The sequence below is a fragment of the Cavia porcellus genome, unplaced genomic scaffold (genome assembly GCF_034190915.1).
Source record: "Cavia porcellus strain 051 isolate PalLab524CR breed Dunkin Hartley unplaced genomic scaffold, mCavPor4.1 scaffold_15, whole genome shotgun sequence".
NCBI lineage: Eukaryota > Metazoa > Chordata > Mammalia > Rodentia > Caviidae > Cavia > Cavia porcellus.
This window is the reverse complement of record NW_026947498.1, coordinates 72,719,391-72,745,718: the sequence shown is the minus strand read 5'-3', so window position 1 is coordinate 72,745,718 and position 26,328 is coordinate 72,719,391. Positions and strand designations below refer to the sequence as shown.

The following is a 26,328-nucleotide window of genomic DNA, read 5'->3' as shown; positions in this document are numbered from 1 at the left end:
TACTTGTTGGGTGACACTGAGCAGCTTACTCAGTTGCTCTGGGTTGGGACCCAGTGGTTCCCAGTGGATCATGGTGCTGGGATCATGCTGAAGTGATCTTGGGACTGCTGTTAGCCAGGTGCTCCTGAACCCAGCCCTGTGCTGCTCTCCTGGCCCCTATGGATGCTGAGCTGGCATGCCAGGGTGCAGACAGGGTGAGTGTCCCCTCCTACTGGGACCTTGTGGCTGAGCTTCTTTCTGCCTTAGGACAAGCAGTCATGGCAGAGTGAACGAGAGATCTTCAGCACACCTGGCATGAAGCACGAGAACTTGTTGCAGTTCATTGCTGCCGAGAAGCGAGGCTCCAACCTCGAGGTGGAGCTGTGGCTCATCACGGCCTTCCATGACAAGGTGAGCCAGGTCCATCAGTTGGACCTGAGAAAAGGTGAAGAGGTCCCTGTTGTGGTGTCCATGATGAGGGAGCCTGTGTCATAGGTGTCTCTTCAGTGAGAACCCTGAACCTGGATTGATTACTTTGACAGAATATGTTCCTCCCAGGTCTGGGCTGGGCTGGGTTAGGTCCTATTCCACACCCAGAGCCTGTGCGCAGCCCTAACCCGTGCTGCCTTCTCTCAGGGCTCCCTCACGGATTACCTCAAGGGGAACATCATCACGTGGAATGAACTGTGTCACGTGGCAGAGACGATGTCGCGAGGCCTCTCGTACCTGCATGAGGATGTACCTTGGTGCCGTGGCGAGGGCCACAAGCCGTCTATCGCCCACAGGTACGTGGGTTAGCAGGGGTCCTGCCTGCCCTTGGCCTGGAGCAGCACAGAGTAAGGTTAGTGGATGGGCTGTCTCAGTTTTCTAAGCGCACTCACTGTGTGTTCATGGTGTGGCAGAACAACTAAACGCACAACCTGGCCCTTATCTGTGTCTTGGGATGGCATGGCCTCCCAAATGGTTTCTGGTGCCCTCTAATGGTGACACGCGACGGTGCTGGCTTCATTACATGGGGGACAGTTGGTTTATCAGTCTCCAGCTGTTTTGGTTAGGACCCGTTATGCTGTTACAGTGAGGTTTTGGATATGTAGGTCAATCTACTGGAATTTGCTGGTGTAGAACATACATATTCTGTTACCTGTTTGAGACGACATCCTCTGTCACGTAGATACCTCAGAAGTCCTTTCTGTACTCCTGAAAGATGAGCTTAGAAAAGGCACATGGTGAAGTACAAAGAAAATTTTAACAGTGATCTCCTGAAACAGTCTCAGGGACCTCCTGGGGTCGTTGAAGCACATTTTGAAAACCTCCGTGTTAGCTATGTATGCTTGTAATCCCAGCACGCTGAGAAGTTGAGGCAAGAGGATTGGAACTGGAACCCTGGGCAGCTTATAACTTAGTAAGATCCTGTTTTAAAATAAAACGGAAAAGTAGGCCTGGCAATGCAGCTCAGTGCAGAGGCCCCGAGTTCAATCCCTGGTATCACCAAACAAAAACAAAAACAAAACGACTCTGTGTTAACTTAGCCCTGTTGTGCTCTACTGAATGCCTATCATACCCTAAATGCTGTGAGAACTACCAGCTCGGCTGACCTCAGCACGGCTTTGTGAGGTAGAAACTTGCCTTCTTTGTCCCATCTTACCAGTGAAGGGACAGTATTGGAGAGACTTGAGTAACTAATGAGAGTGTCGTGCTACTGGGGCTCCATGCGTCTGAAGAAGGGGAAGAAGCCCTGAATTCTAGACTTCAACGTTAAAGGAGTGGTGATGATGTCAACAGTAATGACTCAGAAGGTTGACTGTGGAATTGCCACTTCTGTGGGTCAAAAGGTTGACTGTTGACTCTTCTGTCTGGTTCAGTATAAGAGTAATGCATTGTAAGTGTGCCAGGGTGGCCCAAAGCTTTCTGGGTATTATTCAGTTGAATCGCCCCCAGCAAGGCTGAGACAGGGCTGGGAGAGCTGAGGACTCAAAGTAGCAGTTTTGGTATGGGGTGGAGCTGCGCAAACATCAGAACCCTGCTGCTTTCCCCTGTGCAGCTTGCGTAAGAACTTAGATGAGCTGATACTAAATTTGTGCTTTCATCCACATTCTAAATATTGTAACTATTTCTAGAAAGGGCAGTTGACCTGTCTCCGACCCCTCTGAGAATGTTTGGGTTGGCTGTTGATACTTTGGGGCCTGCGACAGGGTCTGTCTAGCCATTGGCATAGGAATAGCTTTGCCAGCCTTCATGGAAGCCTTCTACCCAAGGCCACCAGGAATTCCCACCCCTGTGTGGGCTCCTGAAGATGCCTCACTTCTGTACCCTGGCACAGAGTCTGCCCTCCAGATGAGGTTGTGTGGCACAGACTCAGGATCTTGAAAGCAAGATGGTTTTCAGGTGCTGTTCTATGTCATCTGGGCCCACGTGTCTCCACAGGGACTTTAAGAGCAAGAATGTATTGCTGAAGAGTGACCTCACAGCTGTGCTGGCTGACTTTGGCCTGGCCGTTCGGTTTGAGCCAGGGAAACCACCAGGGGACACCCACGGCCAGGTACCAGTCCTGGGCGGGCAATGGGGGGCTGGCCTGGGCAATGCTGTGATGTTCAGTTGGTGAGATGAGGGCAAGGGTCACTTCAAGAATGCAGAGCTCTCAGAAAATAGGGCCCTACTATACCTGCGTAAGTCAGGCCTGGGTTGATAAGGCTTCCCTGGACCACTGGGATTTTAGCCACTTAGCTTTGTAGTCTCAGTGTCTTGTTCAACCATAATTATTAAACAGGATGAAACAGAAAGATGGCTGGACTTGGCGGCACACTCAGGAGACTGAGGCAAGGATGAACACTGAGTTGAGGTCAACCTGGGCCACTTAATAAGACTGCATCTCAACAACAACAGCAACAAAAGTACTAAGTTCCAGGACAGGAATCTAAAAAAAGTAACTAAAAATTAAACCTAGCACACTGTCCTAAAACAATCCGCTGATGATATTTTTAAGTGCTCTCCCTGCCTTTTATTTTAGTCTTAATCTCAGTAAAATACATGTATTTGGTGTAGCCCTTGTGGCATCGCTGTGGCAGTCTGCTAACAATTCCATGAAGTTATTATCAGGTGTAACACACCTCTGCTGTGAATGCAGTGACTCAGGGCTGACATGACGATCATTGGTACCCTGTCTGAAGCCACCTCCATTCTCTATTGGGTGTGCATAGGCTGCAGCTGGCCTGCCCAGTGGTGTGTCTGCTTGTACGTGGCCAGTCTCTGTGAACCCTCCCCTCCTCCGTCCTCATGTAGGTAGGCACCAGACGGTACATGGCGCCCGAGGTGCTAGAGGGCGCTATCAACTTCCAACGAGACGCCTTCCTGCGCATCGACATGTACGCTATGGGCCTGGTGCTCTGGGAGCTTGTGTCTCGCTGTAAGGCTGCAGATGGTGAGTGGCATGATGGCTTTGGACCTCTCAACTGGGGTTTGGGAGCTGCCAGGCCTTGCGGTGATCCCACTAGGTTTTCTCTCTTAGGACCTGTGGATGAGTATATGCTTCCCTTTGAGGAAGAGATTGGCCAGCACCCTTCTCTAGAGGAGCTGCAGGAGGTGGTTGTGCACAAGAAGATGAGGCCTACCATTAAGGATCACTGGCTGAAGCACCCGGTGAGGGGCTTCATAGAAGGAAGGGGCTTCTGTGTGTGGGAGGAGCCTGAGATCGAGGGGGATCTGTGTGGGGCACAGAGGCAGGTCCCCATGCTCCCTGGGCCCTAGGAAGGTGGCTGTGGGTATGAGGAATAAGCTAAGATGATGCCCACTTCGGTCTCCCTTGTGACTGACAGGCCTGTGTATTTGGACTCTGTAGAAGATTGATTCAGGGTGTTTGCCCGAGGAGGGGCCTAGTGGCTCTGTGAACCCTTCTTGGGGCTGTGGAGGTGGGTGCGCTCAGGGTGGCGGTTGCCAAGACGACAGGCATCCTGATGATCACAGGTCACCCTAGTCCCAGCTGGAGGGTGGGCGCTGAGGAGCATTAGCAAGTTTGCTGTCCCCCCATGCTCGTCCTCACTTAGGGGGTGTGACGAGGCTGTCTTTCTCCTGTCCTTTCCCACTGTTCAGGGCCTGGCCCAGCTCTGCGTGACCATCGAGGAGTGCTGGGACCACGATGCAGAGGCTCGCCTGTCTGCGGGCTGTGTGGAGGAGCGAGTATCCCTGATCCGGAGGTCGGTCAACGGCACTACCTCGGACTGTCTTGTCTCCTTGGTGACCTCCGTCACCAATGTGGACCTGCCCCCTAAGGAGTCCAGCATCTAATAAGCCCAGGATGTGTCTCTCCAGACTCAGCGGATCTGAAGAAAAAAAGTTGTGTTTTGTTTTGGAAATCTTATAAAACCAACAAACACATAAAATGCAGCTGCTATTTTACCTTGACTTTTTATTATTATTATAATTATTATAATTATTATTATTAATATTATTTTTGGATTGGATCAGTTTTTACCAGCATATTGCTCTACTGTATTGTGAACAGTGGACACGTCAGCAGGCGCTGAGGTGCTGAGCTGTGAATGCAGAACCAGCGCTGTGCTGAAGAGCCTCGGCCACCTCCTGTCCTTGGGGAGTCATTTTCCCACTTTCTCTTCATTTGTTGTCTCAGAATCTGTGACACAAAGAAACCCATCTCCTGTCTTAGGAAACTTAATGCTGCAAACTCTACTAGAGGAAACTTTGAAGACTGTTACATAAAAATATACCTTCCTCAGAAGAGGCTTTCCTCCCCTCCACTCGTACCCCACTCCCCACCTTTATTTTGTGTTTCTCCCTTTCTAGGCAGTGAGCTAAGAAACAGCAGATGTGTCTTTCACGGATCTAACGGGTGTGTCCTGACCAAGGAGAACTGGGCTGAGGACAAAGGATGGTTTGGACTGGAGTTGGGAGGGGAGGAAGTGCTGGGTGGGGGTTGGAACAGAGCTACACTGGACTCGGGCACAGGCGAGCAACATCCTTTGCTGTGGAGGCTGCTTCTCAGGTAACCAGGAATCGAGGGCAAGGATCGTATGTGCCGAGCATTAATGGCAATGTGGGGTCTGGAGAAAGTGAGACCCGGGCGGCTCAGGGTCCCGACCAGTGTTTTTCCAGTAACTTTTGGGCATGGCCGTAAGATGAAACATTTCTTTCTGTCCAGATTTTAAGATGACGCCAGGGCAGAAACCATGATTTCGTGGACATTCTTCATAAGATGCAATTCTGTAAATATCTTTAATGGAGGAAAAATGAAACCCTGCTTCCTCCTAGAGCTAGCAGTTCGCAAAATGCCCCTGGGGCCCCTGACAGCTGGGGCTAGTGGGTCCCTGAGCAGCTCCCGGGAGCTGCACCTCTGGCTCTGGCTCCGCCCTTCCTGTGGCTGGTGGTGCAGCTTCTCCAGACCCTTGAAGTGGTGCAGAGCCTAAACAACTCCATATTTTGCCATAACCTTGCTCTAGTCAGCGAATGTTCCTGATGCTGCTGTTTCGACGTTTGAACTTTTTAATTTATGGAACATACTAAATTTGTTTTCGACAAAACGTACACATCTACATATACACACAAGCTTTGCTATGTGGCTTCCGAGGTTTAAATTTTAAGAAAAAAGAATTAAAACTTCACGACCACAGACCACCTCAAACCAGAAATACCTCAGAATTTTCTACTTGTATAAGTTTTATTATGTATTTTTGTTAGTTGTGTTGTCTTGTAGTAAGTATATTTTAATGTAAGTTGGCTTTTATGACAAGGAAGTTTTAAAAATAGAGAAAACACATTTGTGTCTTTTAGGGAGTACTACTATTTTTGTTTGATAAAACCCCCTTGTAAATATTTGTCATTGGCTGTAAGTAGGTTGGTTGTCTGGGCTGAGTCTGGGCATTTATCACTTTTGTTGGGAAGACTTTTCTGTAGACTGTTTATTTAAAAGCTTCACATCTCTTGAATCTTTATAGTGTGTATGAGTGGTTTGGGAAGGGCAAGCTTGAGCCCTGGGTGAACTGAGGGGACTTCCTCCGGGCCGAGCAGGGCTCAGATGTTGCCTGAGACTCGACGGGTCAGTGTTGAGAATGACAGCTCCACTTGAGCTTGGTGGAAGTGGCCACTAGGCCCACATGAATTAATTTTACTTGAGATCTAACTCCTTCAGGTCAGTGGTGGTGTCCCTGAGGAGATGGGCAGTGCTTGCCTGCGGTTCTAGAGGAGGGCACCTGGGTGCAGGGTCTTGCCCTTTGCTGGCCCCTGCGTCCTGCTCAGTGTGCTGTGTGTGGCATCTCAGCCTACTGTGGCGGTGGCCGTTGCTCTGGGGTGGGGCTCAGGGTGCTGGAGGAAGCTAGTTTGCTCCCCTCAGAGCTCGGTGTGTGCTTCACGGGTCAACATGTGGTCTGGCCAGATGGTTATGGGGACAGGCGTTTTGTTTTTGTTTTTGTAAGCTATGTTGTCGTTTCCCTCAGAATAAGTTTAAACCACAAAGCAGGCCTTACAGCAGTTGCTTTTCTTTGCCACTTGTTTCTTTACGAAGCTTTAAAGTATTTATTGAAAAGTGCCATATCTACTTTCTTTAGCTTTCTTCTCAGGCAGTGGGGGCATCTCTACTTTTCTCCCTCAGAAGAAACAAAATTAGCAATTCACTAAAGGAATAATCAGATCACCAACCCTACCTAGTGCCAAACACTCAACCCCAGCTTTCTCTTTGGTTTTAGGTTTCCTCTGGGTGCTTTTCCCATCTGTGCTGGTTGGATTCGTGGAGGTGTTGCCTGGCTGAGGCAGTGTTGAGCTGTGGCTCTGATGTGGACTCTTCAGTCAGGACACAGTGCAGCAGGCTCGCCTGATGTCTTTCCTCTTGAGTGGCTTCCTTCTTCCTTGACTCTGTGCCTAGATGCTGAAGTGTCCCTGTGGAGCCTTGCCATCAGAATGAAGTGCCAGGAGTTGGTACCTGTTTGGCGTGGCTGGGTAAAGGGAGAGACTGAGGGTCTGTGTCTAGGGAGTCAGTCTGTCGCTTCCCTTATGCCGTGGTGTAGAATGTGCTCCTCTATGTATACCTGGTTGCCAATGCTAAAAGATGGGTGATTTCCTTCTAGGGGGTGGCTCTGGGGGCTCCTTTGCCCAAAGTGTCTGCTGTCACGTGCTGTCTGAGGAGAGCCCTAAGTTTGCATTGATGATGATGGCAGTTGGGTCACAGGGCCTCTGCCTGTGCTGTTTTCCACATGCCATGCAATGTCCATTTTGAGAAACTCAGAGAATTCTTTTTTTTTTTTTTTTTTTTTGCTTGAAGTACTGTGGACCATGAGTCCAGTGTGGCCTGTCATCTTTCCTCGCCCATGGGAGGGGCTGTTGTATCCAGGTGACAGAGATGCAGCCAAGGATCCTTGCTCCTTCCTTTCCAGTGTAGAGTTGTCTAAGCAGGCTTCTGATGAGGATGAGCTTTCTCAGAGACTGTGTTGCTTGAAAGCACCTGTGAGAACAGTGTAACGTCATGGATAGTTAGAGAAACCCAGGATGAGCCAGGTAAAAACAAGAGCCACTGTGTCATAGGGGCCTGCAGGTGGCCCTGAGTGACGAGGGAACCCCATGGACATAGTCACCAGAGCACCCTGGGACCATGGTAGAGCTGTTGTTTTCCTAGGACCATTGGTCTGTAGCATTAGGAGGCAAGGGATATAGATGGGATCTTCAGGGGAGAAGGGGACCTGGCCGGCTGCAAGGCAAAATGGTGCCAGCTGCTTTTGACTCTGAATTCTTTCTGTCTGTACTCGGGGGTGTGAGGGCAGAAAGAAGACATTGCCTAGCTCTGTATATCTGTAGGAGGCAAGGGCCTCATCCTCTGCAGGTCACAAAGCTTGCCTGGAGAAGGACAGGGCTCGATGATTTAGAAAGTGCAGTATGTGATTTTGTAGTTTTCTCTGTGGCCTATTCTATTTGGCTATGTTCTTATCACCTCTCAGGCTCTGTGTGTGGCTTTTCTCTTGGAAGCCCACCTGTGTATTGACTGTCCTTGTGCTCTGGCTGAGAAGGTCTGTCATGTGGCCTCGGGGCTTGAGACAGGAAGGCAGTCCCATCCAGAGTGGGAAGACCAGATGGCTGCCTCATAACAGAACTGTGCCTTTTTAATGTAGTGTAAAATTTCTAAGCACTTACTGATAATACAAGGATTGGCATTTGGTTTTCTCTTCCCTAAATCATTAGTAAGCAGAAGTTTTTAGACTCTGTACTAGAGGTACAGTCGTTATTCTAAAGAATTTGGCTTGCCAGCAAAATAGCTAAATTGGAAAGCGGTTTCCAGTAGTTCTTTCAGTTTGATCTTTAGTCTTAGCTGTCTTAGGCTGTTGGATTTCAGTGGCACGTCTTTGGAGAGAAAGCCAGGCCTGGCTACATCTGTGGGTATGAGAACACACCTTTCTGAGCCACCCAGCACATCTCCTCATCGCTGTGGTCCTCCAGAGGAACTGCCAGAGAAGGGGGCAAGGTGGCTTCTTAGTTTGCTAAGGGAAATTTCCTTGGTCAGTATCTGTGAAAAAAACTAAACTAATAAAATACTCAGCAGCTAATGTGTCAGGAGGAATGAGGAGTTTAACTCTACATCAATATTGTCTTTTAGATAAAAGGCCCAATACTTCAGTAGATGAACTGTGTATCTTCTCAGTCTAGATTTTAAAGGTTTAATGCATTCAGGGTTACACACATGGTTCTTTAGGTAAGATTTGGGTAGTTGATTTGTAACTAGCAGTCTACCTGTGAATGTGTCCCAGACCTTTAGAAAACTTGGAAAAGTTTTTTGAGATAATAATTTAGTTTTGTAGAAAAAAAAGTTCAAACACTCCCTTGGAAATTAATTCAGTTAACCAACCACATTTTAAAAAATAATTTGAGTTCCAAAGGCCCAGCAAGCTACATGAGGTGTCACCTACCTATAATTCTAGCATTTAGAAGGCTGAAGCAGGAGGCTCATCACAAGTTTAAGGTCAGGTTGGGCTACATAGAGAGCTCAAGGTCAGCCTGAACTACATAGCAAGACTTTGTCTCAAAAAAAAAAAAACCCCATCAGACTAGCAACATGTAAAAGTCCAAATTATTTAGGGGGCTATTTTGAGTGTTGCTATTTTATACCCTCTCTGGGTTCACTGTGAACTTTGGTTTTGATAAGAGAACTTCCAATTACTCACACACCAAGTCCTGGAGATTAAATCCAGGACCTTCATACTGAGCTTCAACCCCAGCTCTTTAATTTTAATTTTGTATTTAGAGGCTGAGTTTCACTGTAAGTGGCTAACTTGTCTGAGTTGGTCCTAAACTTGGGATCTTCATGTCTCAGCCTTTTAGAGTGCTATAAGAAGGCACCACCGCACCTGACCTTGAATGAAACTTTAAATTGAAGGAATTTATCATTATTTCCGTTTGTCTGGGGTTTAACATTTTCATGGTGGTATCTTCCAGGTATGAATGAATGTGGTACGCTCTGTATCCCTGTAGTGCCAGAACCAGTGATGGCTTCATTTGCTCCTATGGCAGCGCATAGACATAACAGAGTAGTTTCTGCTAAGGAATGAACATGCGTGTTCTCTAAATACCTGTGTGGTGACAGGCTCTGCACTGACATTTTTCCCTCCGGGGCAGGGTTGTATTGTCTAGGTCAGTGATGGCAAACCTTTCAGAGCTTTCAGTGGTAACAAACAGCCAGCTGTGACATTGCACCATGGGTTTGCATACACTGGGCTAAGGCTTAGACAATTCTTACAACTGTTGTAAACCAGCATGGGGCACTAAAAACATATACACAAGGCCACATGGATATATGCAGTGTGTATTGGATGCCTGCAGAAAAGTGTTACATTCATTTGCAAAGTTTAGGTTTTTAAGCTCAACAGTTACGAAAAATGTGATCCATTAGTGTTTCAGGCCAATGAGGATGGGTTTTTGTGAATGAGTGAATTCTGTCTTAAGTCTTGGAAACTTGCACTCTTGGTTGGGTATGGGCCCATTCCCTGACTTTCTAGTCATGTTTGCATCAATGTTGTTAGATAGCCTTGTAAATAAAAGAATAGGTTATATAAGAGAGACACAACACTTGAAATTTTACTTTAAAAATCTATAGCTCTACATATATATTTAGTTATGTCACCCGACAGATTTCTTCTACACAGTGTGGAGATTGTTTTATACCACAGATTATTTTTATAAAGCCTAGTGAGTTTGAATAAGAATGCTTTTGTAATCCGAGCTGATGAGCTTTACCTTTCAAGATAAGCATACACTGGAGCATGAGTGGTGTGCAACTGTTAGTGCTCACATGAACTCCTGTATACACTGGAGCCTACAGTCAGCTTGTCGGTCTCCTTTGGCCAGAACTCCTTTTGGGGCAGTGTAGCAGAGCCAGGCTTCAGTGTGGCTCCTTGCGGATTGGGAGGGAATGGGCTGGGAGAGGGAAGTGTGTGTGACTTTCGTGCTTCCTCCTGAAATTTCCTTTTGAACAAAGGATTCTGAAATGAATGATTCATTTGTAAGTTCTTATCACAAAATATAATTGCATGAGAGTATTTGGGGGAACACACTGTGTGGGGGTGCACACTGGGGTAGGACAGGGCTGGAATAAATACGATTTAGGTTAATATGAAATAAGGATTTGGTGTTTCTAGTTCCACCAAATTGAACTATCTAGGACCAGATTTTCCAGTCGAGTAATTCTTCAGAAACAGGACCCAGTGATCCTGTTAAATGGAGAACTGCCAGTACATGTGTCTCCTATGGTCAGCGCTGTTGTGGAGATGAGAGTGGCTGGGCTGGCTCACTGTCCAGCAACAGAGGAAGCCCTCCACGTGTCCACAGAGCTCCCGCCAAGCTCAGCGTTACTGCCACTGTGTGGGAGGTGGTCTTCACTTCAGCCTTTTTTCAGGTAGATGGTTATTTGGGGGGAACTCTTGCAGGGGAAAGGGAAGAGAATAAGCTAAATTGTAGTACTCTCTGAGGTTAAGGTGAAGACTTGTCCCCCATATCCTGCCTGCTGGCTTCAGGCTGTGGCTTCCAGAGGGACACTGGATGTAGTTTTGTTAAAAACACTCTTTTATGTCATTTTAAAATAGTCTGTTCATTCTGCTTTAGAGGTTAGTTTTACACTTCAGCCCTTTTATACTGTATCTACCACCCCAGGAATCAACTTAGCTTTGGATCTAGCACTCCAGGAATCAACCCATCACTGTTTTTTCTGTTCCCCATACGAGAACATTTCTTGCTCTCCAGCCACCTGTCTAGGAATGTAATTCTGTTGTGCCTTTGTTTTTGTCACCCACTTCCCCCAAAAGCAACTGCTGTAAGCTTTTGTCCTCCGTGTCTTTTGTAGTCCCAAGCCTTTCTTCCTTTCTCCTGGCTCTAATTTCTGGATACACTTCTGTGATCCAGGTATTTTAAGAACCACTTACCTCAGACCTTAAGTTGAACAGTGTCACCATCCGGGTCCTCTTGATACTGCAGATTTAACATCATACGCAGGAGCCCTGCCTTGTGGAGGCACTTGTTTCAAAGCAGAACTCTCTCCCAGGACTGACACGGGAGCTTCTGGCGAGCTTACCCTAGTACTGTGCAGGGTTGCCGTGGAGAGTCGCCTGAGCTCCTCTGAGTTCTGCCGTTTTCAGTATTCTCATGCCTGTCCAAAGAGGCAAAACAACTTGACTGGCTGGTCTTACATGTAAATTAGTTCCAAAGATGAGCTCTTTATAACACAATTCTAGTTGCTAAAGCTCAAATGTAGAACATTCCTTTAAATGGCAAGATAAAAACCCACCATCCACCACAGTGCATTTTGGGAAGGTACTTATAGCTTATGTGCTGTGAAATCAGGCTTTGTGGGATATGGCTGTTTGTCATTGTGACGTATTTTAAATAAATATTTTTAAAGAGCCTTTTCTACCATTTCAAAAGCTTAATAAACCAGCAGTCACACCTGAATTTTTGTCTCTGAGGCATACATGGCAGACCAAGATTAAAAGTAGTAACAGCATGTGAGCCACATGCCTGGGCTGTCCTGCTGTCCTGCTAAGCATGGACACTGCGAGCAGTGTGCTCCCAGCAGGCCCCAGCTCAGCCTTCTGAGTGTTGGGTTCTGCCCTTTCAGTGGACTGTGGACTTCAGTCCCTGAAATGCTTTAGCCCAAGTGAGGGTTTCTCAGAGCACTGCCACAAATTAAGTGTATGTTTAGCCAAATAATTTTTCCATAAGGGAAAATACAGTCATCTGAATTTCACCAACAGTGACACAGAGAAGAGTAGGAAAGATCAGGTAACATCTGAATTTTAATTTGAAAAGTGTTGAAGTCCTTGCCAGGAGCCATCTAGGAGCAAGGGGTTGTTGGGAGGTTCTTCAGGAGACTCCATTTGAAATGCTAAGACCACCAGCGAGGGAATCAGTTGTTTCAATGAGAGCGACTTTTTCCCCCTCTTTTTTCTAGAATTCTGTAAAAATGCAACGGAAATTGAGTAGAATTGAAGGAGAGGGTTACCGCAGATGAGAACATGTTTCTAGATTTCAGTCCCACATCACAAACTCACATACTGCCATTTTTCAACTGTACAAAAGAATCTGCTTAGAGATTTGACATGATCTTAATGGTAATGGCAAAGGCCAAAGTTTTCACCTGTTATATTTTCCACATTTGTCCTTGAATCTAAATAACTATACAGTACTGTAAATTTAACTTACATTGCATTTGATGTCAACTCTTGTGAAAAGAGCTTTCTGCATGTGATAGACATTGAATTAAAGAACACGGCAGAGTATAAAACTTGCAGGAACAGTTTTGAGTCAACAGAAAATGCCACCTTTTATTTAACATCTTGTATGTCAGTTTTACCAGCTACTTCTAAATTTGTACATTATTTGTAAGGAAAAGAAGGCAAACCCTAAGACTTGTCTAACTTAGTAGAGAATGTGTGTGTTGGGCTTAGGATGGTAGCTGAGTCTTACTGGGCTGTGTTATCTAACTTGTACAAATTGTAATTAAGAGTTTGGATTCATCTGTTTCTCACAATTTAAAATGAGGAGTAACCACAGACTCTGGAATTGTGACTGGTATATGATTTAAGGTTTTAGACGTGAGGAAGCTCTTGCAAGTGATAAAAATAAAGACTTCTAGTTTTTGGCTCAAAATCAATAAGTACTGTTTGTATACCAGGATATGTGAGATGTAAATGTAGTAGGTCACTTTTCACCCTTGTAGCTATAAAATAAAAATTTTGTAGGACAGAAATAGCTTGTACTACTGAATTAACAAAAGTTACACTAAAGTATCCTGTTTTAAAATATATGCATATATATATACAGAGTTAAGCTTGTGCTGTTACCCTGTCTGAATTTGAAAAATGTGCCGATTTATATATATATATTACACACACGTACACACATGCACTCACGTGCACCCATCTAAAATGGCCTGAAGCAGACGTCTGTGTAATTACAGTTGCAAAATGAAGCATTTTGGAAAGAACATTGTATAATAGTTCATTCATTTGCAGTGGATCTTTGTTCCTTTTTACTGTGGTAATTTTAGAAATGAGTGTCAAGTTTGAAATTAGCTCTGCTAAGTTGGGGTTTTGCTGCTTAAACTCTGCACTGGGTCCTCAAACCGATGTGAATGTAGTCCTCCCACCCCTTCCCTGTGTGAAGAAGCAGCCACACCCCAACAGATAGGAGGAAAAATCTAGAACTATTTCAAGTTTATCTTTTTGTATATGAAAATAAAATAATCATAATAAAACAACTTTGTTGTTTCTATTAATTATGTGGTAGTGGATTGAAGTTTCATTTCATTCGGATTTGAAAAATACATAATTTTCCCGCCGGTAAGGCTGGCTAGAGACAGCCTGCCAATTGCTGCTGGTTGCACATGGAGCTGTTGATGGCAGAGGGCCGCTCGACTGTGACCTGTGTGCCAGAGCCCGCACAGGGCTCCATTTCTGCCATCCAGGCGGCCTGGGCCTCCAGAGACAGGATGGGAGTCTCCAACCTGGATCATTCTGGGACTCTGGGTAAAGTTCTTGCAGGGCATAGGTGTGTGTTCCAAATCTCCCAAGAGCCCAGCCTCTCCATATTCCTATGCTTTACAGACAAGCCTTGAAAATGTATGGAAAACCTGCAGAATACAAGCTTTGTCTTTCTCAGACTTGGTTGAGTACCAGGGTCACTTGTTGAGATACTAAAACAATTCAGTTCTGAGGCCCCACTCCAGACTTTGATTTAGCAAACCTAGTCCCATCTTTAGGAGACCTTGACTTAATCTCACTAAATAAAAACATGGGTAAGGACCCATAATAAAATAATGGTAATCTCTTGTATCTAACCAAGAAAACAGGAAACCCTCAGAAACTACCAGGTTGGCCTGCAGAAAGTTGAGGGCTTAAGCTAACACTTGTCTATGTGGAGAAACATCATCTTTGAGTCTTCCTTTTGGCAAGTTTAATGCCTTTTAATTCAGCTTTCATTATGAGAATCTCCAATCTGCTTAAAACTCCTGGAAAAATACTTTTGATCTAGATGCCCTTTATTTAGGGACCACTTGTCCAACCCTGTGGCCCATTCTGATGTTTCAGATTTAGAAAGTTCATTTGTTATTCATGTGTACCCCTAATGAGTAGAGACAAGGAAAGGAACACAGAAAGTAGATGTTTAAAAAACAGATCTTGGAGCTATAAAAGCTGAGAGCTTGGCCCCTAGGGCTCCTCTGCTCTGTTTTTCCTTCAGCAAACATACTTTCACTAAAAGAAATTTGACACAAGGTAGGTTTAGGAAAGCAGATGTGTCTGAGACAGCAGTGGAGGAGGCTTGGGCCATTCAACCTGCCCTTCCATCCCTTAAGGCTCAAGCAGTGCCGTGGAGCACTAGGGTTTCCCTGGTCGGTTTCTAAACTGGTCCAGTATCCTCATTTTATAGGCAGCAAAAAGGTCCAAAGCAAGTTTCACTCCGCAAAGGCAGGCAGCCTTTCCCATTCTTAGGGTCCAGTGGGATGCACTGTTTCCCAGTAAAGGATTTAGAGAAGGCAAACGTCATCGATCTTCTCTCTTTAGTAATTAGTACAGTGCCCTACACTTAAGGCCCTTGGAAAATGCTTAGGTGATGGTGAGCACTGTCAGAGTAGTCTCAAAGCCTAAAAAGATAGGAGTGTTGTGTTGTGTTTTCAAGAACTCTCAGTTGCAAGTAACTGAAACCGCTGGGTGAGCTGGGTGTGGTGGTGCATGCCTGTAATCCCATCACTCAAGGCTGAAGCAGAAGATCACCATGAGTTTGAGGTCAGCTTGGATTACATAGCTCAAGGCCAGCCTCAACTGCATAGACCCTTTCTGGGGAAAAAAAATCCCCAAAATAATAATAGTTGGGCAAAAAGGGGGCTCCAGTAGAAGGATCTTGGTGGAAGTACCCAGGGTGAGCTTTAGGAGCCTAGGAAGCTAGGGTCATGACATGCAGGCCACCTCCACATTTGTTTTTTGAGACCTCGCTATACAGTTTCAGCTAACCTTGTAGCTAACCAGGCTAGCCTCAAAACTCATGATCCTCCTGCCTCAGCCTTCTGAGTGTTGGGGTTGTAGGTGTGAACCACCATGCCTGGCTCTGCCTTTACTTTGTCTCAACAATTTTTCCATTGTTCAGTGACACAACTAGGAACATCTATTCATTTGTCTCCTTAATGGGAACCTGTAGGTGTAGGTATTGCCACAATCTGGTAAGTCAAAGATTTGCTTCCTGGAGAGTGCTGGATCCAAGATCCCTAGAAAGAACTCTGGTTCATATAGTTCAGTGCAATCACGGGATTATACAACAGGACTTCACAGGAGATAGTGCTAGAGAGGGGGACAGCCTGTTTGAAGCTATCAGAACTACGTGCAGTCGTTTGGTGGTTAGAAATGGCTTCTTGCTAAGTGATCATCATTTAGGTAAAAAGCATTGCTAAGAGATAGAAACGTGAAGGTTTCCAGGGAACTAAATCCACATGGAAAGCTGGAGATTGTGATGCAAAATGAAGGACATTTATGAGTGGCAGTTTATGAAATGCATGTGTGGTAAAGTGGGCTTTAAGGAATATTACAGTGAAACACATGACCATTAACTGCACTTTAAAAATACTTTCATCTTACTTTTCTCATGTTGCTGAGACAAAATAGTCAATGCCCCAAAGGAAGGAGAGGTTTAGCTCACAGTTCATGGAGGTTTCAGTCCATACTCAGCTGGCTCCAAGGTCGGGTGGCACAAGGTGGTGGGGGAACAATTCATGGTGGCAGAAGACAGCAAACGTAACAAGAATAAAACAGGGAAGGACTGTTTTCCTTCCTTATATTGTATGCAAGCTGCCTACCCTACGATGGACTGAGCACTCACTCCTCCAATCACAGCACTAGACACTGAACCAATCACAAACTCTATATTTAGCTGCTTTCAAAAAGCCCTTCCCAGGCTGGGGATTTAGCTCAGCGGCATAAGGGCCTGCCTTGCAAGCATGAGGTTACAAGTTAATCTCTGGTACAAAAAAGGAAAAAAACAAGCCCTTCCCCCATGACTGCATGAGGCTTTGGAGGGACATTAAACACAAACCATAACATCCACCTTGCTTCAACACACTGACCACTTTCTGAAGCACTTCTGGGAGTCCTCTTTTATGAGTGTTTTTAGCTGTGCTGTTGAGGATGCTCAATTCAAAATGTTTAGCTTGCAGGGTCAGTGGCAGAAGTTGCATGGTGCCAGATTTAGAACCAGAGCCAGTGAGAAGGTTGATGAGGACACACCTTATTTAATAACCATAATGATTTTGACAGAAATTGTCATAAATGGTTGGTCAATGAGGGATGCTCAAAATTATAGTGACTGAAGTTTATTACAATAAGACATCATTAAGCCTATTCAAAATACCCTCTCCCCATACACACTTGGAACACACATCCGATCGTTCTTGGCAATGTGTCCTTAATGAGACTTTAAAAAAAAATTTTTTTTTTACTTTTTTTTTTTTGTCTTTTTCCTTTTTTATCGGTACGGGGGATTGAACTCACGACTGCCTGCTTGCAAGGCAGGTGCTTATGCCGCTGAGCTAAACCTCCAGCTCCTATGAGACTTTAAAAAAAATTTTTAAACATCCATTTTTTAATCACCCTTGCATGTCACAGACATGGACTTTATATTCTACCATGACAAAGACAGTAGAATGGCTTTATAAAATGGCTTATATTTATGGAAGTCTATGGTATCAATCCCACTTAAGAGAGGAAACAGAAGCCCAGAAAGCTGGAACAATACTCCCAAGCAGCTAAGTGGAAATTCATACTTCTGAACTCTGATCTAGGATCTTGAGCCATCACAGAGTATTATCTTGCTAAGAAACTCTAGGAAGTACAAAGCTAATTTTAAAGCTATGACTGTATATGATGTGACTTTGAAGCTAGGGGTCATGAGAACACTTGTGGCACAGCTGACAGCCTGTGCCACAAAATATTTTAATTTTTATATTGATTCCTATGAAGAGAATGGCCTTGGCAAATGTAAATATTAAGAGATTAAAGGCAAAGAATTTGCAAATATTTTAGGAAACATATAAATACATATATACACACAAAACGATAAAGCAAAAATAAACATTTGGGAAATCTGAAGATTTGCAACTTTCTGAATATCTGAAATTTTCAAAATAAAAGTTTTAAAATATATCACTATACTGAAAAAGTATTGGGTAACAATTTAAAGAAAAGTGATTTGAATATGATAGATCACAAAAACATTTAATCATAAATACTAAAGCTTGAAGTTTGAAACAGGAAACAATATTGTTTTGCAAATTAGATGAAAGGAAGAATACTAAATCAGTATGGATACTGGAAAGTAAATTACCTTTTTTATGGATATAATTGTATATTTAAAAGACCCAAGTGACAATGGGGAACACGTATTAACATTAATAAGGACATTTGGTAAGTGGCTAAAGAAAAGATAAACATACAAGAATATTTTTGAAAGAGCTAGGCGTATACATATATAGTTTAGCTCGAAGGGATTCAATCCCAGCCACACACACATTTTGGAGTCGGATCTGAGCTGGAATCTCTGCTCTGGAAGCCTTAGTGGGCCATGTGGCAGTGTTCAAGCACCTACTAAGCGATCTCAGAACTGTATTTGCACGCCATTGGCTCTCGAGCCGTCATACTCCCAAGTAGGACCGGCTGTGTGTGGGGAGCGCCTACTTCTCCAGCTTTGTCACTAGGGGGCGCGTCAGGCCCTCAACAGCGAGGGCGTCGGACCGGCTCGGGATTACCGCTGCGTCTCACTTTGCGCATGCGTGCCAGGGTCCCACAGGGTCGATTGGCTTTCAAGCCCCAAGCTTGGGGGGCGCATGCGCAGTGGTAGAAGCCAGTTCCTGGAGGGTGATGGCAGCCAAGAGTTTAGCTTCCCGCCTCAGAGGCTCCCGGCGTCTTCTGAGTGGCTTTGTGGCCGGGGCTGTTGTGGGCGCCGCGGGAACCGGGCTAATAGCCCTGCAGTTCTTCCGGAGTCGGGACACAGAGGCGACGTTGACTGCCAGGGAGCTGGATGGTGAGTGTTTGGGCCACCTGGGTCCCCGCAGGCCGCCTCCACCCACCGGAGCGGCGATGCCGCCCGTGTCCACCGCGAGGCCGCTGGCCACCCCCGCGCAGGCCGTGTCGGTGCCCGCCTGGGCCTGCCAGCTCCTGGCGCGGAGCCGGCGTTCGGCCAGCGTGCACCTCGGAGCAGTCCTTGTCCTCATGAGGAATCCTGCCAAGTGGGTGAATGCTGCCGCTACGGGCTCCAGCACCTGTCTCTGAGGGCAAGAAGGAGCACTCTAGTCTCCTGGACATGCAGATTTACTTGATGGAACCAGTGAGCTGTTGTGGTGGTTGCAGACTGGAAAAAGCATCCCAAGCGGATTTCCTCGAAATTGACCTGCTCTTACGTGTGTGCCTGGTTCCTTCTACTGGGAAAAACAGTACCACTTTGTTTTTGTTTTTATTTTTGCAGACAGTCTCGCTATGTAATTTAGACTGGCCTGGAACTCACGATGGAGCCCAGGCTGGTCTCGAACTTGTAGTGATCCTCCTGCTTGAGCCTAGCCAGTGCTAGGATTACAGATGAGCGCCACCACGCCCTCAACAGTATCGCTTTTACTGTTTCGCCGCACCGCACGTCCCAGTGCTTCGGTATCAGAGCCTTAAGGAGGACCACGAATGATGATCTTTTGAAAAACTTAGGCTCAGACTGCATTTGACCCTGCACCCCGTCTTAAAACCATAAATATGTAGGTTCTCTTTCATCCAGTCATATCAATGCCTAACATTCAGTAATGATGTTTTTACCGTGAGTGCTGCTTTTGTAGTTTGTGTGTTTGAGGAGGGGACAGAGAGATTTAGAAATGGCAAGAACAGTAAGATTAGTCCTTATTTATGTATTGTTATTTTATTATTATTTTTTCCGTATGGGGATTGAGTCCAAGGTGTTTGTACTGAGCTGCGTTCCCAGTTCTTTTAATTTCATTTTAAAAATTTTCAGACAGAATCTTACTAAGTTAGTTGCTCAGACTGAGCTTGAATTTGCAATTATCCTGCTTAAGCCACCCAGGAGTGCAGGAATTACAAACAAGTGGGCCACCACACCCGGCAAGATCAGTTCCTTATTTATTTTGGCTGCTGGAGACTGAACCCAAGGCCTCATGCACTCACTGAGCTACACCCTCAGCCAGGCTTGTTTTAAAAAGGCAGTAGTAGCACTTTTTCATGTTTTAATTGTACTGCCAGCTGCAGGTAAAGCCAGTACTTTTTTAAAAACTTAAATGAATAAATTAATAAATAATTGCAAAAATAAAATGTCTTGGTTGATTAGACTTTTGAGCCAGTTCTTCATAAATCTCACCCCTTGCTTATAATTTTTTGCTTTTAATAAGAGTCACTAACTTTTTTTTTTTTTTTGTCTCCCCTTTTTTTCATTTTAGGATCCATAGAAAAGGCTGTCTTGGAACAATTCGGATTCCCCTTAAGTGGCACAGAGACTAAGTGTTACACTAATCATGCTTTGTCTTATGATCAGGCAAAGCGGCTACCTAGATGGGTTCTTGAGCATATATCCAAAAGCAAGATCACGGGTAGGTGTTTAAAAGAAGATTAAAGTAATGGTATTCATGAAAGATACTTCCAGTTTAGAACACTTTAGAGGATTGTTGATAATGATTTTTACCTTTCTCACACTATATGTAGGAAACGGTATTTGTATAGCTCATTGTTTAATTGGCCCTGCTTGGCCCTTCCCAGCTGTCTCAGGGTTGAGAGGATCTTCATCTTGACACTTGTGTTGGGACGCTCCATCATTAGTATTACTACAGTGAACCTTGTTCAGTTTTTACTTCAACAAATGTTTTTAATGCCTACTATGAGTTTAGCGTTATGCTAAATCTTGGGGTTATCAATGTGGCCATAGTAGATGGTCTAAGCCCATGACACTTTGAGTTGGTGGTAGAGGTTGACATACCAAAAAAAATAATTATGAACATATAATTGATTGTAACTCTTCTGAAGGAAGCAAGTACAGTTGGTATAATTAAGGAACCGTAAAGAGCTCAGTGAGAGATTACCGTAGGAGAACATGACTGATGAGTGTGCCTCTCTAAGATTGAAGGTTATGTGGCGTTTGCCTTGATACGATTGGATGGGCTGTGGCGTGGTGAGGTGCATTCTTGGCAGAAAGCATAGTTGTGTCTTTAAAGTGGGGAAAAACTAAATGCCATAAACTAACTGGAACATGGCAAATGTGATTAAATGAGGCTGAAGAACTAGGCAGGTGCATAAATCTGTTGTGTCCTTGTATCAGAGACTCTTTAATGAATATGGCCAGACCTTGATAATTAGGTTCAAATTGGTTTCTAGGTAGATTCTTCCAGTTTACATTTCTATCCTTACTGTTTGCCCTCCTCACCCACATCTGTGCTGAGGGTTTGTTTTTTTTTTTTTTTTGGTCTTTTTGAGACAGGGTCTCGCTATGCAGTTCAGGCTGGCCTTGAGCTCACTTTGTAGTCCAGGCTGGTCTCGAACTCACAACAATTGTCCTGCCTCAGCCTCTCGAGTCCTGGGATTACAGGCATGAGCCACCACACCTGGCTGTGCTGAGTATTATTAAGCTTTGCCAATCTAAAAGCTAATTTTACTAGTGCTTATTATGGATGATTAGTAACATTTTGTGAATTATTTTTCTCTGTTAACTATTATTTACCCATTTTCAGTTGGAACGATCTTTTTCAAGTTGATTTGTGTAACTGTTATTAAGGCTTTTACCTTTTATCAAGTTATTTTTATTCCCATTTTATTTGCCTTTGAATTTCTTTGTGGCCCATGTACAACTTCTGCTTGGCTTGCTTGCTTGCTTCATTGATTTGGAACTGGAAATTGAACTCAGGAATTTGAGCTTGCCAGACAGGCACTGTGCCACTGAGCTGTATCTCCGGCCCTGCTTTGATTTAAAATGTGTGCTTAAGGGGGCTGGGGATTTAGCTCAGTGGCATAAGCGCCTGCCTAGCAAGCGTGAGATCATGAGTTTGATCCCCAGTACCGCAAAAAAAAAAAAAAAAAAAAAAAGATGTATTTAAAGAAAAAAAGGTGGGGGCTGGGGATTTAGCTCAGCAGCATAAGCGCCTGCCTTGAAAGCAAGTGGTCGTGAGTTTGATCCCCGGTACCGATAAAAAAAATAAAAATAAATTAAAATGTGTGCTAAGATTATGAATACTAAGATGTTGATATGAAATCAGTGTGTACCAGTCTAAGGTACACAGCAGTATAGCAGGAAGCTGGGGATGTATTGGTTGCTAAAGACACTGATGTAATTCAAGATTTTTATCATGTAAATTGAAAGTTGATTATAAGTTCACATCAAGAGAAACTCAGCGGTTTCTCACATTTGAGAACTTTTAAAGAAATGTTCCCACAGTAAAAGGAATTTCAACTTTACTAATTTTACTTGCTGTTAAGCCAACACTCAGACAAGCATTTAAGGAAGCAGTATGTTTTATGTTTGTTGTAAATCCCATGAGTTGTATACTTTTGAGGTGGTAAAATAGAGCAAATCAATTTTATTGAAAATACAAAGTAGTATAGTGGGTGTTACTTCACTTTGGTATAAAGATCTGTGTATTCAATATTGACAGAGTTATTCAGACTAGCTGTCCTGGTGCAAGTAACAAATGTTATTAGCAGTTTATAAAAAATTATTTTAAAAAACACAGCAAAGAGTCTGCGGTTATAGTGAATAATTTTCAAGGCAGTATTTGGGACAAAGCCAGAAACCAACACAAGAAGCCAGTTCTGGCCGTTTGCCTGATTTTGCAGCCTTAGAGGGGGAAAAAGGACCTGGCTCATGCCGTAGGTTGTCCCATGGTAGACCCTCTCCAGACTAACTGAACCCGAGGAAACTGTCCACAGGGGACAAGTGAACTCAGACTCGCTGTCTGCACACTGGGGATGTCAGGGAAGGTTGTATTGGTACGGGCAGCGAGGTCTTACAGTGGAAATCAAAAGCTTGTTCTAAGGACCCCAGCGCCCAGAGTGGCTAACAGGTAGACTTTTCCCCAAATCCACGCAGTGTAGTGCGTCTGGGAGCCTAGTACCCTGAGTGGTTTAAGAAGGCCCTGCAGTGGTGATGCTACTCGGTGCCCAGTATCCCCACATTCACTTCTTTTCCAAGAGCAGCACCTTAGGCTTTGGAAAATCCTCAAAGTGAGTTTCAAGGGCAGTGAGCTCTAGGCACGGATAACTAGGTATACAGGAAGCAAGTCCAAGGTTAATGACACTAAGCAGTTTCTTTCAATAATTCTTTTTCTTTTTTGGTACATGGATTGAACTCATGACCTCGCATTTGCCAGGCAGGCGCTGTGCTGCTGAGTTACATCCCTAGGCCCGTCAATAATTCTTCAGTGATATCAGTTATTATTATTTTTTTAATGAAGTGTTTCTAAAATGCTTGACAATACTTTGCTGTGGACCTTGCCTTAAATTTTTTTGTCTCAGTGAAATCACGCTGGAAGCAGAACTTTATTGGTCTCCATGTTATACTTTTTTCCAGTACTGATGATCAGTTACTCCCTCCTCCCCCTAAGTCCTGGTAGTTGAACCCAGTACGTTTTCACTGAGTCACATCCCTCGCTTTTGCTTTCAGTTTTTTCCTTTTTTAGATAACAGCGTTCTGCTGAGTTCCTAACTTGCTCAAGTTGGGCTGGGAATCATTTTCTCCTGCCTCAGCCTCTCAGAGTGCTGGGATTACAGACATATATGACCAAACCTGGCCCATACTGGAGTAGCAATCTAAGCATGTCTGTGGGCCCTCATAGTTTCTGTGGTGTAACAGTCCTGACCTTATGGCAGTGGAAAATAGTGGTCGGATTTGCTGATGTCCTTTATGGCAAACCATTCTGGAGGCATCAGAAAGAGTAAGAATTGAAATTTCTTTTCTCTCATGTGATGCTGGCTGGAGCTCATAACTTTTTGTTTTGTCATGACTTAAGAGGCATTGAGTAGGATGTCAAAGACACTTGTCTCCAGGCTGTGCTGGAGACACAGTTGTTATGAGTCTATATTTATCCATTATTTCAGTAATACAAATTTGTCAATATGATTGTAAAGAACACAATACATGGGTGTCCTTTTGAAAAATAGTTTATTTAAGGTTTTTAAACATCGTAGCCATTCAATTATTGTTTTACATAAAAATATCCAGAGTAGTGTGTCTTTAATTGGAAAGGCCAGAATGAAACTTCTATAAGGCAGGTTCACTATATGAAAAACATTCTTTCCTAGACCAGGGCTTTCTAAATCCAGAAGAAGTATCTGAACTATGCTGGGAACTTGAGCCATGCAATCCCTAGTACTAGCTGCTTGAAGAGATACAGCTAGTAGTGGCCAGCTTGCCTTGCCTGGAGAACTTGGAGGCACATCTGTCCACCAATAACTGTCTCACGTGTGTGTTTCCTTCAGGCGATGCAGACAGAAAACACTGTAAATTCAAGCCCGACCCCAGTATCCCTCCAGCATTCAGTGCCTTCAACGAAGACTATGTGGGAAGCGGCTGGTCGCGAGGACACATGGCTCCAGCGGGAAATAACAAATTTTCAAGTGTAGGAATAACAAATTTTCAAGCACATTTTTGGGAAGGATGGGAGTGGGGGGCTGATGTATGTGTTCCAAGGGTATACTGGGAATTATAGTATTTCCTCTGTATCATTTGGAGGTGGTTATGTCATCCATATATCAGAAGGACCTGGAGATTATAAGTCTAGGAGCCAAATCTTAAAACTTGAGAATTTCCATTCTGTGTTTCTTATTTTCTTTTGACCTCTTCTCTCTCCTTTTCTTGTCAGATGCTGAGTCATTTTTATTTTTGACTTATTTTTACGTTTTTTTGTTTTTTTGAAACAGGATCTCACTGTATATTTTGGGCTGGCTTGGAACTCACTGTATACCTAGGTAGGCTTCAAATTTGCAGTGATCTTTCTGCCTCAGCCTCCCAAGTGCTGTAATTATAGGTGTGTACACTTTGCCTGAATCATGGGTTTGTTTTTGTTTTTGTTTTTGTTTTTTGGTACCAGGGATCGAACTCACGACCGCGAGCTTGCAAGGTTCTTATGCCACTGAGCTAAACCCCTGGCTCCTAAATCATTTTTTAACAAGTTAAGGGCTAGGATTTAGCTCAGTGGCATAAGTGCCTGCCTTGCAAGCATGTTGTTGTGAGTTCGATCTCCAGTACAAAAAACAAAAAAACCAAGTTAAATAGGGAAAACCAAGTGTTATATAAAACGGGATAACAGCTACTGGGAGCTGAGCATGCTGGTTTAGGCCAATAATCCCAGCACTTGGGAGGCTCAGCCAAGATCATTGAAAGTTCAAGGCCAGCCTGGGCTACACAGCCAGACCTTGTCTCAAAAAACACTCAAAAACAACAATAGCAGTAAGACAAAGCCACAGGGACTGAAGCGACTTATCTTTTACAAACATTATCATCATTTTTACTGTTTATTTTTCTGGTGTCTGGGGTTTGAACCCAGAGCTTTATACACGCTAGGCAAATGCCGTTCCATTGAGCTAACCCTTAAGCTCCAAATCATTTATTTTTATTTTGAAAAGTTTGGACATGTAGAAAAGTTGAAAAGCTAGTATGGCAGTCATGTTTGGTACATTTACTTTATATATGTATATGTGAATATATATATAAGTATATGTGTATTTATATATATTTACATATGTTTTAAAACCGTTGACATCGTAACACTGTATTCCTAAACAGATTGCTCAGGGACATGGGTCATCTAAGAATGAGGGTGTTTGCATATTAGACAAGCGTATCACACCCAAGAAGCTTGTGTAGGTGTTTTTTATATTTGCACAGTGTTATCTAGAGTTGATACTCCGGTTTTCCCAGTTCCCCATTACATCTTGTACAGCCCTTTGGGTCTGAGATCCAATTGTGAATCACACATTATATTGTGTTGTCATTGTGTTTCCTTTAAAGGATAGTTGTTTTGTTTTGGTTTGGTTTTTTGGGGGTTTTTTGTACTGAGACTCAAAAACTCATGACTTTGTGCTTGCCAAATAGGTGCTAGGCTGCAGAGCTGTATCCCTGGCCTTAATCACCTCTTTTAATTTAGGATAATTTCCCTGCCAGAAAAGGGTTGGGGGAGGATTTCATGACATTTTACCATGTGAATGTTGTGTTGTGTTTTGTTTTGTTTTGAGACAGGATCTTACATTGTAGTGCAGGCTGGCCTTAATTTGCTTATGTAGCCCAAGCTGGCCTTGAACTCACGTCACGCTGATCCTCCTGCTTCAGCCTCCTGAGTGTTGGGATTACAGGTGTCAGCCACCATACCTGGCTTACTATGTGAACTGTTCTTGCTGCTTCATCAGGATAGTGGTTTTCAACCATTGGTACGCATTGTGATCACCTGGGCAACTGTACAAAGATCCCCATTGCAGAAACTCTTGGCTATGGAGCCAGGCATCAGTTAAGCTTCCTAGGTTACATAGGATACTTTTTTCTCTGCCACTCGTGAACAAGCGTGCTTGTACTATGCCTCTTAATATTCCTGAAAGTTGACTATAGTTGAGAAATTTCCTGCCAGAGGCTTAAAACCAGAATTTGCTCTTAAGCTTTACATTGAAAACTTTTAATTCTCTTAGAGTTTATAGATTTTATAAATGATAAGCCAAATTAAGTGCACCGAACTTAAAATCCTTACTTGGTATATTGGTTACTTTTCTCCTGTTGCTGGAACAAAATACCCAACACCCAAAACAAGGAAGGAAAGGTTTATTTAGCTCACTGTTTGTGAAGCTTTCAGTCCATAAACAGCTTGCTCCA

At 44.1% G+C, this 26,328-nt stretch overlaps 2 protein-coding genes across 5 annotated transcripts in view; both read left to right on the top strand.

Annotated features, from left to right (window-relative positions):
- The window catches only part of Acvr2b (activin A receptor type 2B), a 51,008-nt gene extending 37,294 nt beyond the window's left edge, over positions 1 to 13,714 (top strand). The window contains exons 6-11 of the mRNA XM_003464100.5: positions 247 to 390; positions 616 to 764; positions 2,404 to 2,518; positions 3,259 to 3,397; positions 3,485 to 3,615; positions 4,066 to 13,714. Of these exons, the coding sequence (XP_003464148.1) occupies positions 247 to 390; positions 616 to 764; positions 2,404 to 2,518; positions 3,259 to 3,397; positions 3,485 to 3,615; positions 4,066 to 4,260 (873 nt within the window). The 3' untranslated portion in view covers positions 4,261 to 13,714. The remainder of the gene's footprint in view (positions 1 to 246; positions 391 to 615; positions 765 to 2,403; positions 2,519 to 3,258; positions 3,398 to 3,484; positions 3,616 to 4,065) is intronic.
- A 4,599-nt stretch (positions 13,715 to 18,313) lies between these two features.
- The window catches only part of Exog (exo/endonuclease G), a 49,322-nt gene continuing 41,307 nt past the window's right edge, over positions 18,314 to 26,328 (top strand). The window contains exons 1-3 of one of the 4 annotated variants that reach the window (XM_003464101.5): positions 18,314 to 18,519; positions 19,928 to 20,077; positions 23,949 to 24,088. In XM_003464101.5, the coding sequence (XP_003464149.1) occupies positions 18,357 to 18,519; positions 19,928 to 20,077; positions 23,949 to 24,088 (453 nt within the window). In that variant the 5' untranslated portion in view covers positions 18,314 to 18,356. Of the gene's footprint in view, positions 18,520 to 19,927; positions 20,078 to 23,948; positions 24,089 to 25,707; positions 25,896 to 26,328 lie in introns of those variants that run through there. The other 3 variants (XR_010039470.1, XM_063225173.1, XM_063225174.1) reach the window with 3 other exon arrangements.